We start from the raw sequence: 14,350 nt of genomic DNA on the forward strand, positions 1-14,350 counted from the left end.
CGACTTCTTTATCGTATTTTCCAGAAAGTATTTTGTACATTTCAATCATATCCCCACGTGACCGCCTGTATGCTAACGTAAGAAGTTGGAGTTTACGCAAACGTTCTGTATATGGCAAAGTTGAGAGACCTGGCACTTGCTTTGTTGCTCGACGTTGAACGTTTTCTATTGTTGTTACATGCTTTTCCAAATACGGACACCAGGCTTGAACAGCATATTCAATATGAGGCCTAACTAATGCCGTGTATAAAAGTTTAAAACTGTTCTGGTCCATGTATTCCATTGTCCTCCGCAACACTCCCATGATTGAAATTGCTTTGTTGACCTTTTCACATATATGTTTGTCAAAGGTAAGTTTATCATCTATGGTGACACCAATATCCTTCTCCGAGTCAACAAATTTTAAAAATTGGGCATTTTCCTTCAGTCTGTATCCATATTTAGTTGTATTTGAATATCCCAATCGCATCATTTTACATTTGTCTGGGTGGAAGCAGAGTTTCCAAATATCTGACCATTGGCTTAATGAATATATATCATGTTGTAATATTTTGCAATCCTCTTCATTTTTTATTGATCTAAAAGCTTTCGTATCATCCGCATACAGATAGGTGTCTGTCCCGGTACTTGTTACATCGGGCATATCATTTATATAGAGAACAAAGAGAAGTGGTCCCAACACAGATCCTTGTGGTATCCCGCTTAAAACTGGATTCCACTCCGACGTTTTGCCATTCACTACAACTCTTTGTTTTCTTCCAAACAGAAAGGCTTGGATCCAGATTGAAAACTGACCACCGATGCCATATTTTGCGAGTTTATGTACTAGTCGGCCATGAGGTACTTTGTCGAAAGCCTTCATAAAGTCACAGTATATAATATCCACGCATGCTCCTTTATCCAAAATATCTGTCCATTTATCCATGACATTGATAAGTTGAAGAACCGTGGATCTACTGTCTATAAAACCAAACTGAGCGTTACTAAATAGCTTATTTCTTTTCATGTGACTCATTATTTTATCCCTTATTATTGATTCTAATAATTTACAAACAACACTGGTCAGGCTTACTGGTCTGTAGTTTGAAGCCTCCTTCCGATCTCCTTTCTTAAATATTGCCGTTATATTAGCGCATTTCCAGTCTGCAGGTAATTTCCCAGTGTCGATTGATGTTTGAAATATTAATGTTAGAGGATGGCATATAATATCGCGTGTCTCTTTAAGAACTCTAGGATGGATCATATCCGGTCCAGGTGATTTTGAAATTTTCAACTTCATTAGCTTCTTCTGCACGACTTCTGGTGAAATATTTAATTGAGTGATCGGTTCCACATCAATCTTTTCAATATCAGGTAGTGATTTATCTTTATCTTGGGTAAACACTGTCTGGAAAAAATTAGCTAGTACATTTGCTTTTTCATCATCTGTTGTAGTGATATCCTCTTTGTTATTATTTTTGCACAGATTTGAAATATTGGATTTAGTTGTTGTCTTAGATTTCGCGTATCTCCAGAACTTTTTAGGATTGTCTTTTACTTGTTGTGCTATTTGTTTCTCGCGTAATTTTACCGCCTTCCTTGTGAGTGACCTTACTTGATTCCTTACTTTACAATATTCTGCGTAGACTTCTTGATCCCGAGTGGACATATATCTGTTCCATAATCTGGCCTTATTTTTGATTTTAGACAATGTCTTTTTATCTAGACAACTTTTGTGGTTACTTAATTTGCGCGATGGTTTTATTTGTTGTACTGGAACTGTGTCCCTGATTGAGTTTTCAAGTATCTCTTTAAATTTTGACCACAGCTGTTCCACATCATCTTTACAATCCAAAAAACTATTTTGCCAGTCTATGTTAAGTTTTCGGGACAGTTCTTGAAAATTTGCCTTTTCATATACATATCGCGTTTTCATATTATTTTCCATTTCCACACTGAAATTACAACGTATTCCGATGACTGAGTGATCACTTTTCCCTAAAGGAGGATCGAGTTGAATCTGTTCTATACAATCTTCCTTATCGGTTAGAATCAAATCTATAACGCTAGGGTTATCCGTTCCACGTCCACGGGTGGGCTGCCGTATATGCTGATACATGTAACAGTCGCGTACGGTTTCAACGAATTTGAATTGTTTTGAAGCTTCACCACACTTAGTATTACAGACTGACCAATCAATGCCTGGTAAGTTCAAGTCTCCAAATAGTATTTTGCAGCTGTACTTCATTTCTGTTGTTTTTAACAGTAATGCACACATGTTTTTGAAATTTTCTTCCGTCGCATTTGGACTTCTGTACAAGGAACCAACAAGTACTTTATCCTTGGCGTTGATATCCACTTCACACAAAATATGTTCATCAAATTCAATGCTGGTGATCTGGGAATATCTAAGACTATTTTTTATATATATGACCATTCCTCTTCCGAGCGATTTATTTGTCACATTTAGTGATATCATTCCATATCCCTCTATATCATATTCAGAAAGTTCAATTTCTCTTTTACAATTCTTTGGTTTAACTTCAGAAATAGCTATTATATCTGGGTTTTCTCGAATTATCAATTTTCTTAACTCCTGTAATTTATGTTGGGTCAAAGTATCTGCATTTGTAAAAAGAATGTTGAGATGATTGTGTATATCTGTGTACAGCGAGTCTAATGATCATTATTCATTGTCATTTACACTAAAAATATGAAACAACGTGTAAAAAAGATACACATATACATGTAGAAGAATGTAAGTATGGAAAAGATAAAGAAATGGATCAGAGATTTAAATATAATTGCTATATAAATCTCTGGATCTATAAACAAAAATGAAAATCAAACACATCAATAAAAGCAAATTTTACGACTGAAAAATACACATATCAATAAATAATAAATATTCAATGAATAACATTTGCACATATATGTCAGTAAAGCATTGTTTTAATATTTACATGTACTAATAAAAATACAATATTTATACAAGGATGACGCGGTTATCTGCCCCTGTCAATGTTATCGACGTATCGTAGACGCTTAACTTTTTAAATCAACAATTGGTTCAACTGAAGAATAATCCTGACCCAGATTATTAAACAAAAACAAGTATGGCGGAATTTAAGAAAGTCCGAGCTAAAACGATCAGAAAACGTCGACATTCATCAAGTAGTGAATCTGATTCTGACAAGGAAGATGATATTGGGCAAGTGTTTTGGTAGAAAAACAAAGCAGAGTAAGAGAGTTTCATGCAAATTGTATGCTTAATGTGTGATCACTGATTTTGGTGGGAACACTAAAACCTCTGTCTGTTACTCCAACCTATCAGATACCAGTGTACTGCAAATGCTTTTTTCTTTTCTTCTATTCGACTATTAGGTGGCCGTTTGAGGGTTTGTTTGTTTGAGCTTTACGGCCCATCGACAACTTTGACACTTTGGGCCATGGAACAGAATGGGGACACTCGTTTATGCAGGATAAACAGTCCTGCATTTGAGGGATAATTTTGTTACGCAAATGCAAGATTTTGTGAAATGAAAAAGGATCAAGTTGTTTTAAAAAATTTCTTCAAAAAAGGGGCTTCGTAATTTTTAGATAGCCATATAACTGGTTGAAGACTCTGTTTTTGTGTATGAACTATTACATTCTGTTATCTCACTTTGTCATTAAGTGACAATTTAGGTGCTACATAGACTACGGTGTATAACGTTAGCCACCAGGGAAATTTAGTGCAAATGTCACGCTTTATTGAATTTTACCTGTGGTCTATTTTTAGCTCCATAGTAAGCAATAGAGGTGATTTTGTTTGTGACTTTTACAAACATTTTGATAATGAAATTTGTTTCCATATGAGTATAATGTGTAAAGTTGTATAAATGATGGTGCCAATTAAAATGATGACACCTTTTTTTTTATAAAAATGTTTAAAAGAACTTAATAAATCCGTTTTCATTTCACAGAATCCTGCATTTGCATAACAAAAGTATCCTTAGCCTCATATACAGGACTGTTACTCAAATGCATGGACTATCCTGCATATATGGAAGTGTCTCCCACCCGAGGTGCATTTATTGTTTGGAGGGAGAGCTACTTCAAATCTAGTACTTCAGTATTTTCTGAAAAATTGTCAAATTTGAATTATGAATTAGTTATTGATTCAATTTGAATTTTTTAAGTTATTTGTATATTTCAGGTTGAAATTACAAGATATAAAGGAGTTACAGAAATTGAGGACAAGACCAAATGGTGTGAGTGCTGAGGTATTATTGGCTGGAAAGGAAGTCGCCCCCAAACAGACCAATGATGATGTATGCTATCTAAATGTATTTAATATAATGATAATGAAATATTTTTCATTTCTTTAGAAATAACACATATCCTAGACCTTCATTGTATGTAAAAAAAAATCCTATATATAATGCACCTTTTCACTATTTTTAGCTCACCTGGCCCGAAGGGCCGGTGAGCTTATGCCATGGCGCGGCGTCCGTCGTCCGTCGTCCGTCCGTCCGTCCGTCCGTCTGTCTGTCCGTCAACATTTCCTTTAAATCGCTACTAGTCATAGAGTTCTGCATGGATTGTGACCAAATTTGGCCACAAAGATCCTTGGGGGAAGGGGAACAGAACTTGTATAAATTTTGGCTCTGAGCCCCTGGGGGCAGGAGGGGCGGGGCCCAATAGGGGAAATAAAGGTAAATCCTATAAATCGCTACTTGTCATAGAGTTCTGCATGGATTGTAACCAAATTTGGCCACAAGCATCCTTGGGGGAAGGGGAACAGAACTTGTATAAATTTTGGCTCTGAGCCCCCGGGGGCAGGAGGGGCGGGGCCCAATAGGGGAAATAAAGGTAAATCCTATAAATCGCTACTTGTCCTAGAGTTCTGCATGGATTGTGACCAAATTTGGCCACAAACATCCTTAGGAGAAGGGGAACAGAACTTGTATAAATTTTGGCTCTGACCCCCTGGGGGCAGGAGGGGCGGGGCCCAATATAGGAAATAGAGGTAAATCCTATAAATCGCTACTAGTCATAGAGTTCTTCATGGATTGTAACCAAATTTGGCCACAAACATCCTTTGGGGAAGGGGAACAGAACTTGTATAAAATTTGGCTCTGACCCCCAGGGGGCAGGAGGGGCGGGGCCCAATAGGGGAAATAAAGGTAAATCCTTTAAATCGCTACTAGTCATAGAGTTCTGCATGGATTGTAACCAAATTTGGCCACAAGCATCCTTGGGGAAGGGGAACAGAACTTGTATAAATTTTGGCTCTGACCCCCCGGGGGCAGGAGGGGCGGGGCCCAATAGGGGAAATAAAAGTAAATCCTATAAATCGCTACTAGTCATAGAGTTCTGCATGGATTGTAACCAAATTTGGCCACAAACATCCTTGGGGGAAGGGGAACAGAGCTTGTATAAATTTTGGCTCTGACCCCCAGGGGGCAGGAATGGTGGGGCCCAATAGGGGAATTAGAGGTAAATATTCAAATTTCTTCAGAAAATAAACAATGAACCTGTATCCAGAATATTACTTGGCATTACAAACCAGGTGAGCGATACAGGCCCTCTGGGCCTCTTGTTAGTATTCTATAGGCCTAGTTATGTGCACCTCAATACCCCAGGGGTTACTATCATTGTTATTATATATACATATCCACTCCTGGACTAGATTAAAACTGAATGCTTTGTGTGAAGCAACAGATGTCATAACTCATAAGACAGGTGTAGCTATATATAGTATGTTTTTTTATGTACATCAGAAGAATGAAATTATATATACACTGTATCTATATTGAATTCAAAGTTGTCACTCTCTGTTAATCTTCAAAGGAAATCTCTGTACATGTAGGACTATGGTAGGTCTTCTTTTTTTTTTTTTAATGCTTTGTGTTTTGCCATGGTATACATGTACATATAGAGGGTTGGATAAAACCACAGTAAAAGTAACCTATGAAATATCGAGGAAGTGTACTATGTAACTCATCAGAGACTATCTGACATATATACATATACATATATATAGAGGGTTGGATAAAACCACAGTAAAAGTAACCTATGAAATATCGAGGAAGTGTACTGTGTAACTCATCAGAGACTATCTGACATATATACATGTACATATAGAGGGTTGGATAAAACTACAGTAAAAGCAACATATGAAATATACTGTGTAACTCATCAGAGACTATCTGACATATAAATATATATAAGCACACAATGTACATGTACATACACTGTATCAGAAGATACAAACTACCACAGCAAACTGGTGTAATTTCACTATACACATAGGACTAGTGATAAAATGATGGACACCTTGCTCAGCTATTAAAGGGATCTCCCAACAATGTTAGGTGTTATAAGATAATGCTACTTTACATATGGCATTTGTCAGCGATAAGAATCAATTAGGACTTTTAATTCCTAACATGCTTTTTTGTCCTTATTTTAGAATGACCCATACAAAATGAAAACTGGTGGATTTGTTGATATGAAGGCTTTAAAAAACAAGTAAGTTTGAATAGATCATACTTTGATTATTGGTTAATTTGATTTTATAATACAGAGTTATCTCCCCTTTGTCCTAATGAATTATGATACTTTTAAAGTGCTATTTATGTAATAGTATCATCCTATTCAAACTTTTATACTACTGTAAGATCAGTAAATCATATACATATATAGTTTTGAGATGAAGTATTGAGTAATTAACATTTGTCAAAGTTGTTTGTGAATAAATTTATAATATTTAAATAATTCAAATAGATATTTCTAATATTTCCCCTATTTGGGCCTACTCCATTCATTGTTGGTAGTTTAGATTGATGATAATTTTAAAGCATTGATTTTATTAGAAAAGGCATTAAATTTTGTCGTCAATTTTCTGTATGAACCGATTCTATTGAATATAATATTCCATTTTTTAATCACTGTTGACTGTACATGTGTTTGCAGACCAGTAAGTGTGGAGGATGGTGAATCTATAGGTACAGCTTTCGCTGCAGAAACAAATCGAAGAGATGAAGACACAGAGATGTATGTTCTGTTTTATTAAAATCATTCTTTATTAAAGCTTAAATTTGTATTAACATTTATGATTCTGTGAGGGATCATCAATATAATCAGGGCATCCAGTTGACCCTTGAATTTCAGCTTGATAGTCAAAAACATTCATGTACTCACAGGGGTCTACTATCTCACAGTATCTCACCAGTATCTTGCCAGTATCTCATCAGTATCTCACCAGTCCAACATCAATAGAAAGCCACATTGGCTTTTTAGGATGTATGGTAATATATTGTTAAAATAATTTACAACATGTGATTGCATGTTTTAAAATAGTTCATAATGGTTCTCCTGGATGCCATAAAGATTTAACATGCAAATTACTAATCTAGTATAATTGAAATGTATTATGTTTACTTATAATGTTAATATAATTAGACACATAAAACATTGTAGTAGGGTTGTGTATGGACAACAGTTTTTTTTGGATGACAAGTCGGTTTCAATTTTAGCATTCTTCTGTTGATATTGATTGGAGTGTTGTTTTTTGACCAGGCTGAAGTATGTAGAAGAAGAATTGGCTAAAAAGAAAGGTCACCACAAAGAAGAAAGTACTGACAAGTAAGTTTGTTAACTCACATACATTTTAATTAAGCCTGCTTTATCTATGAATGCAAACAATAGAGCATTGATCTTTGTTTCTGAAATATGATAAAAATTATACACTTGGCCACTGTCTGAAGTGCAAGCTGCCAGCTTTGATATTAAAGCTATATGGAAATATGAACCACATATTAAATTTCAAGTCCACAGGATTTGTGGCAGTGTTTTAGGCAATTCATCTTTACCACACCTGGACTCATACCTTTTATGAGGGACAAACCAACATTTTGACATTCCACTGTATCTCTGTACTCTTTCTATCAACAAAATTTGAAACTGAGTGTTCTGGACACGCCTTTATGTCCTACATAAACTGCTTGTTTCAAGCCTTGTTTGACTTTACAGTTTACAATATTGTGTGGCATGAAAATTATTTGCCCTTGCTAAATAAGTTTTAATTATATAATATACATATGTACATGTATATATATAAAAGTGTGAATGAAAAATATCTTTAGTGTTGTCAACTGTTGTGCAAGTTCTTAAAATATCCATACCATGTAGTTTTTAGAATTTTGGCCAGATAATTTGATTTCTTTAAAGGGACAATTCATTCTAAGAGAACATTAAAATTTGTACATATATCGAAAAAAACCAAGTTCTAATGGAAGTTAGATCAGTCGGTTTTACTGTGATATGCATGAAAAGCCCATAGTGGTGATATATGTGTGAAATGTTCAAACTCGCTCACTGTCCGCCATTACACACTGTGGTCAAACTTCTTGTATGCCGAACCCTGTCCCTTGCTCGTAGAGTAATGCAACTTTTGTCTAAAACCGCTCAAATCGCTCTGACAATTGTGTGTTTACCTTATTAGGTGAATTGTCTTGCCTAAAAATCATTTTCTCACCTTCTCAGTGGTTATGTAGTTCATTTGTTTAACGTGCGTTACTTTGGCTCGGGTATGGGTACAGCGTCCATATTGTACCTGCTTAATCGTATTGATCAACGAGTTGATATTTCAACGATATTAATTAAAATACTTAACAATGTCGAGGAATTTGTCAATGTTTTACATTACATGTTTCATAAGAAATGTAGAACAATACATTTATGCTATATTTGGCTTCTTGGTTATGTAAAAGAATTAGCCTGAGTGAATTGTCTCTTTAAGAATATTGGAAAAGAAATTTGAATTCACTGACATTTTCTTCAAATTTTGTGACAATAAGACATTGAAAATGCATCAAAGAGTTGAAGTTTTTGGTTACTTTCAGGTCCAAAAAGATAGAAAATAAACTTTTTGCTCTGCCTGAAAATCTGAAAGTTGAATCTAGTCGGAAGAAGACGGAGGATATGTTGTCCAATCAGATGTTATCTGGTATACCAGAAGTCGACCTTGGTATAGAGTAAGTGTTAGAAAACTGACAAACTCAGTACTTTATAGTTAATTAAGAGGTCTATTAATCATTTTATATTCATTTTATCTTTATTAATTATACCATTTTCATCAAACATCATTAATTCCTACATTTTAGCAAAATAATATATTGTTAAGAATTATTCCAAAGTAAGTTATAATAGAGATCGATAAATACAGATTTGAATTTTCTATCATTTTGTGTTCAGTTAGTGATTGATCCAAAATCTTTATATTATTTGAAATAGGGACATAATAGCATATTACAGCAAATATTTGATTTTGTGCCACTTGAAGAAAAGAATGTATAGATTTGATATATTTACAGAGCCAAGATCATTAACATTGAAGCGACAGAAGAAGCTAAACAGAAGCTGCTGACAGAACGTATGAGGAAGAGAGAGAAGGAGATATCCGACTTTGTCCCTACAAACATGGCTGCCAACTTTGTGCAACATAACAGATGTATGTGTTGTTTGTGTATTATTGTCATAAAATGTTTAATCCTTTTTGTATGATTATATTATGATGTGAGATTGAGAGCCTCGAGAATTAGGTATTATAAGTCCATCCCATAAGTCCATCCCATCTTGTCCTGTCCTCTTATTTTCTATTCCACCCTGTTTAAATTTGATACGGAAGCGACAGCATTATGATTCTATTTTTAGCTCACCTCTCAAAGAGAGGGGGGCGTATGAAATCACTTTGGCGTCAGTGTCGGTGTTGGAAACCATAGGTTAAGGTTTTGGTGTAAGTATTGTAATACTTTATCTGTCATAGCTGGCGTTGATTTCTACAATGATTTATTATCGTTGTGATGGGTATGGACAATCCTTTAAAGAGAGGAATGCTGAATTTTGAGAATTTCAAGAGGCCAAAGGGCTGAAAAGTTAAGTTATGTAAGGCATAGCTTTATTTTATAACACTGGTAAATTGCAAGAAAACTGAGTTAAATCAACAGAATTAAAATCTGTAAATTTTTGCCTTCTACCTTCTTTCTTGATGGTGTATAGTGTTACAGTCTATGTCTATCCCACTCCATCTTGCCTTTTTCTGACATATGTAGTATGTAGGGGTATTTATGTCTGACAGAAATTTCTAGTCTTAGACTAGTTTTGAGCAATCTTTGGTGCTGAGTTCATTAACAGCGCATGTACAATATGTTAACAGTTTCTCAGTTCATGATCAGTTCAGAAATAGTTTGAAGTTGTTGTTACAATTATTATTGAATTCTATTGTGTTATTGTGGTATCTTTGTACAGTCAAGATTGAAGACACCAAACCACTGCTAAAGAAAGAAGAGGCGCCACGTCCAGAACCTGTCAGGGTTGGTGATGTGGAGAGGCTACAGACACCAGCAGGTTTGTTTCATTATCATTATTCCTCCTATTACATCATTCTATGTAAAGAAAATTTATTGCATTTTTATTTTGTCCTTTTTCTTTTTCCCTTTACAAGCTCTCTGATATATTCCATCTTTGCATATTACAGAGTTATCTCCCTTGTTGGAAGGTTTCAATTGTGAAGTCATTATTTTGTGTGCTAAATTGACTTTTAAAAATAAAATGTGACGTTATGCTCATAAACCCATGACGTCACAATCAGATGAGTAAAGAATATGAGGTTCTCTTGAGGGTATGAAATCTCAACAGAAAATAAAGGAGGCGATAGAAAATAAAAATTGATCAAATAAATGTATAAAATGAGATATTTTTAGCTCACCTGGCCCAAAGCTTATGTCATTGCTGCGCGTCTGTTGTCTGTCTGTCCCTCTGTCCATTAACATTTCCTTTAAATCGCTACTAGTCATACAATTCTACATGGTTTGTAATTAAATGGGCAGACCATCCTTGGGGGAAGGGGAATAGAGTTTGTATAAATTTTGGCTCTGACTCCACAGGGGCAGGAGCTGCAGGGACCGATAGGTGAAATTAAGGTTAAGCCTTTAAATCCCTTCTTGTCATAGAGTTCTACATGGATTGTAACCAAATTTGGCCAGAAGCATACTTTGGGGAAGGGCAATTTAAATTAAGATTTAAATTCCTTCAGAAAAGAAATTTTGAACCTCTATTCAGATCATTACTTGGCATTACAAACCAGGTGAGCGTTACAGGCTCTCTGGGCCTCTTGTTTTTAGATAGGAATATCTAGATTTTCATTGAATTTCATCAATTTCAGGTGCAGATGGAAAATCAAAAACAGATGAGAAAGCCACTGATGATTTTTACTTTGAAAAATTTAAAAAACAGATGAGAAGATATTGAATAATTTACACCAAATATCACAGACACCTGTTTCTAGATATCATACAGGTCTACAAGCCTGAAGTAAAATAAGCCAAGCTGATCTTCTACCAGGGATTTCTGTATATATATATATATATAAATAAAAAAGAACAATGTCCATGTGATGGTTTCCATATACATAAAAAAACACAACTATAAAACAGTTTTTTCTCCCTAGCGCTTTCTCGGCTCATGAAAGCAGAGAAAGCGCTAGGGAGAAAAAACTGTTTTATAGTTATATATATATATATATACCATGGAGCTCATGGAGATTAGCCCATGTGTCTCCTTCGTTAGATAGTATTTGTGTGTTTTTTGGTATAAATGTTGACCAAACAATACATGGAGGTAATCAAACTACATTTGATTTACCTCTAATCTTGTCCATCGTTGGACGGTTCATCTGGACAAATGTATACTACTACCAAGGAATCCGGTGGAACTACCACCACACACCTCTGTAAATTAGAATTTGCTGCTAGGTTCTAAACAGTCCTACATCAAACATTGAGCAAACCATGAATATATGGCCAGTAATGATTCAAGTTAGTACATCAACCCAAGAGCTTTTCCATACAATTTAGTAGATTATATATATATGGAGGTCGGATTGTATATTTTGAAGCATAACGAATGAATGAATGAATGATTGACTGACTGACTGACTGAATGAATGAATGAATGAATGAATGAATGAATGAATGAACAAGTATAGAAAGGAATGAAGGAACCCTCAAAGGAAATGAAAAAGAGTGACTGAATGTTTGAGTTTTTAAAATGAGTTTCCAAGGTGAATGTGTACAGAACAGTAAATGTATTATATGTAAGTACTGCCGTATTAAAATTCTTTATATGATTTATAAAGAGATTATGATTAAATCGCTGAAGAAGTTTTTTTGTCTGTTCTAACATGGTACAGGATTGGCCAATTTAGAATAAGGTGAAACACAAGATATTTATTTTTCTAGAACATCTAATGTCATTGAAGTCACTATTTTGGCCGTTATTTATACCTGTTGTGGGTTAATTTAAACACGTGTGTATTAGTCTGTTGGTTGTCTATCCGTTTGTATACAATCCTTGTTATCACTATTTCTAAGAAAGAAGTATGGGGTATCTCCAATTCCTTTACGTTTTATGTTCACATTGTTATCACTATTTCTAAGATAGAAGTATAGGGGTATCTCCAATTCCTTTACGTTTTATGTTCTCATTTGTATACAATCCTTGTTAATTTCTCAGATAGAAGTATAAGGGTATCTCCAATTCCTTTACGTTTTATGTTCCCATTTGTCTCATTACCAAATTAAATCTTTAGAATCCTCATCTTAGAGGTTGTAAGAACGGTAATCTTATGAGTTCTGGAAAAAGCGATAGCCAAAGCAAGATTTTAAAAATGAAGTTTTAGTGTTTGATAGAAGTATAAGGGTATCTCCAATGCCTTTACGTTTTATGTTCCCGTTTGTTTACAATCCTTGTTATTTCTCAGATAGAAGTGTAAGGGTATCTCCAATTCCTTTACGTTTCCCATTTGTATACAAACCTTGTTACCACTAGTTCTAAGATAGAAGTATAGGGGTATCTCCAATTCCTTTACGTTTTATGTCCCCTTTGTTATCACTATTTCTCGGCTAAAAATATAGGATTATATCCAATTCCTTTACGTTTTATGTATCCATTTGTATAAAATCCTTGTTATCACTATTTCTCAGATAAAGATAATAGGGGTATATCCAACTCCTTTACGTTTTATGTTCCCATTGTTATCACTATTTCTAAGATAGAAGTATAGGGGTATCTCCAATTCCTTTACGTTTTATGTTCGCATTTGTATACAATCCTTGTTATCACTAGTTCTAAGATAGAAGTATAGGGGTATTTCCAATTCCTTTACGTTTTATGTTCCCATTTGTCTCATTACCAAATTAAATCTTTAGAATCCTCATCTTAGAGGTTGTAAGAACGGTAATCTTATGAGTTCTGGAAAAAGCGATAGCCAAAGCAAGATTAAAAAAAAATGAAGTTTTAGTGTTTGAGGTTACTTTCGATGATAACAAATACTTAAAATTGTAAAAATTAATAAAACAGATTCATTAGGTTTGTTAATGATAATTGCAATCTGTAAGTAATGAAATGATTCAGAACTGTTGATCGAACAAATGAAGGAACAATCGAGCGTAATTGGTGTGAAGTTAATATCAGGAATGTGTGAAATCGTGAATTTCAGTTTGCATGTTCAATTTGCCCTAGTTGTACATTTTCCATCTAAGGGACCGAACCATAATCATTATTATATGCTCCGATAAGCAATGTTCCTATCCACCAGTGCTTCAGTCAAGTTACTCTTTCAGTACAGTAGCATCCTGTTCTTGGATACCCAATTGTTCAACCCCAGGTTGCATTTCTGATTTCCCAATTGGTTCTTTCCCTAGATTCTATTTCTAGATTCCCCATGGTTCCATACATCGGATTCCATTTCTAGATTTCCCTTTGGTATTATCCTCATATTCCATTTCTAGATTACCTTTGGTTTCACCCCCAGGCTGTATTTCTAGATTCCCCATTGGTTCCATCCCAAAATTGTATTTTTAGATTCCCCATTGATTCCACCCCCAAATTGTATTTCTAGATTCCCTATTGGTTCCATTTCCAAATTGTATTTCCAGATTCCCCATTGATTCCATCCCCCAGATTGTATTTCTTTTGATAACCTTTGGTTTCACCCTAGAATGTATTTCTAGATTCCCCATTGGTTCAATCCCCAGATTTTATTTCAAGATTTCCCGTGGTTCCACCACTAGATTCAATTTCTAGATTCCCCGTGGTTCCATACCCAGATTGTATTTCTAGATTCCCTTTGGTTCCATCCCAGATTGTTTTTCTAGATTCCCTTTGGTTCCATCCCAGATTGTATTTCTATATTCCCTTTGGTTCTACCCCAGATTGTATATCTAGAATTCCAATTGATTCCATCCCTACATTTTATTTCTAGATTCCCCGTAGTTCCATCCCCAGATTGTATTTTTAGATTCCCCTTTCGTTCCATTAACAT

At 34.9% G+C, this 14,350-nt stretch overlaps 1 protein-coding gene across 2 annotated transcripts; it reads left to right on the plus strand.

Moving 5' to 3' along the window:
• Window positions 1-3,049: 3,049 nt before the first annotated feature.
• On the plus strand, window positions 3,050-12,189 carry LOC138320405 (splicing factor C9orf78 homolog). Of its 2 annotated transcripts, XR_011208179.1 has the most exons (10): window positions 3,050-3,190; window positions 4,178-4,292; window positions 6,437-6,495; window positions 6,940-7,020; window positions 7,546-7,611; window positions 8,871-9,002; window positions 9,342-9,478; window positions 10,276-10,374; window positions 11,192-11,378; window positions 11,534-12,189. XR_011208179.1 is itself a non-coding variant. In XM_069263353.1 (9 exons), exons 1-9 carry the CDS (start codon window positions 3,096-3,098, stop codon window positions 11,275-11,277), a joined length of 870 nt encoding a protein of 289 aa, XP_069119454.1. In that variant the 5' UTR covers window positions 3,050-3,095; the 3' UTR covers window positions 11,278-11,420. The 2 variants fall into 2 exon arrangements, 1 of the variants encoding a protein (XP_069119454.1); XM_069263353.1 differs by lacking the exon at window positions 11,534-12,189 and having other exon boundaries at window positions 11,192-11,420.
• The last annotated feature ends 2,161 nt before the right edge of the window (window positions 12,190-14,350 follow it).

The sequence above is a fragment of the Argopecten irradians genome, chromosome 4 (assembly GCF_041381155.1).
Source record: "Argopecten irradians isolate NY chromosome 4, Ai_NY, whole genome shotgun sequence".
NCBI lineage: Eukaryota > Metazoa > Mollusca > Bivalvia > Pectinida > Pectinidae > Argopecten > Argopecten irradians.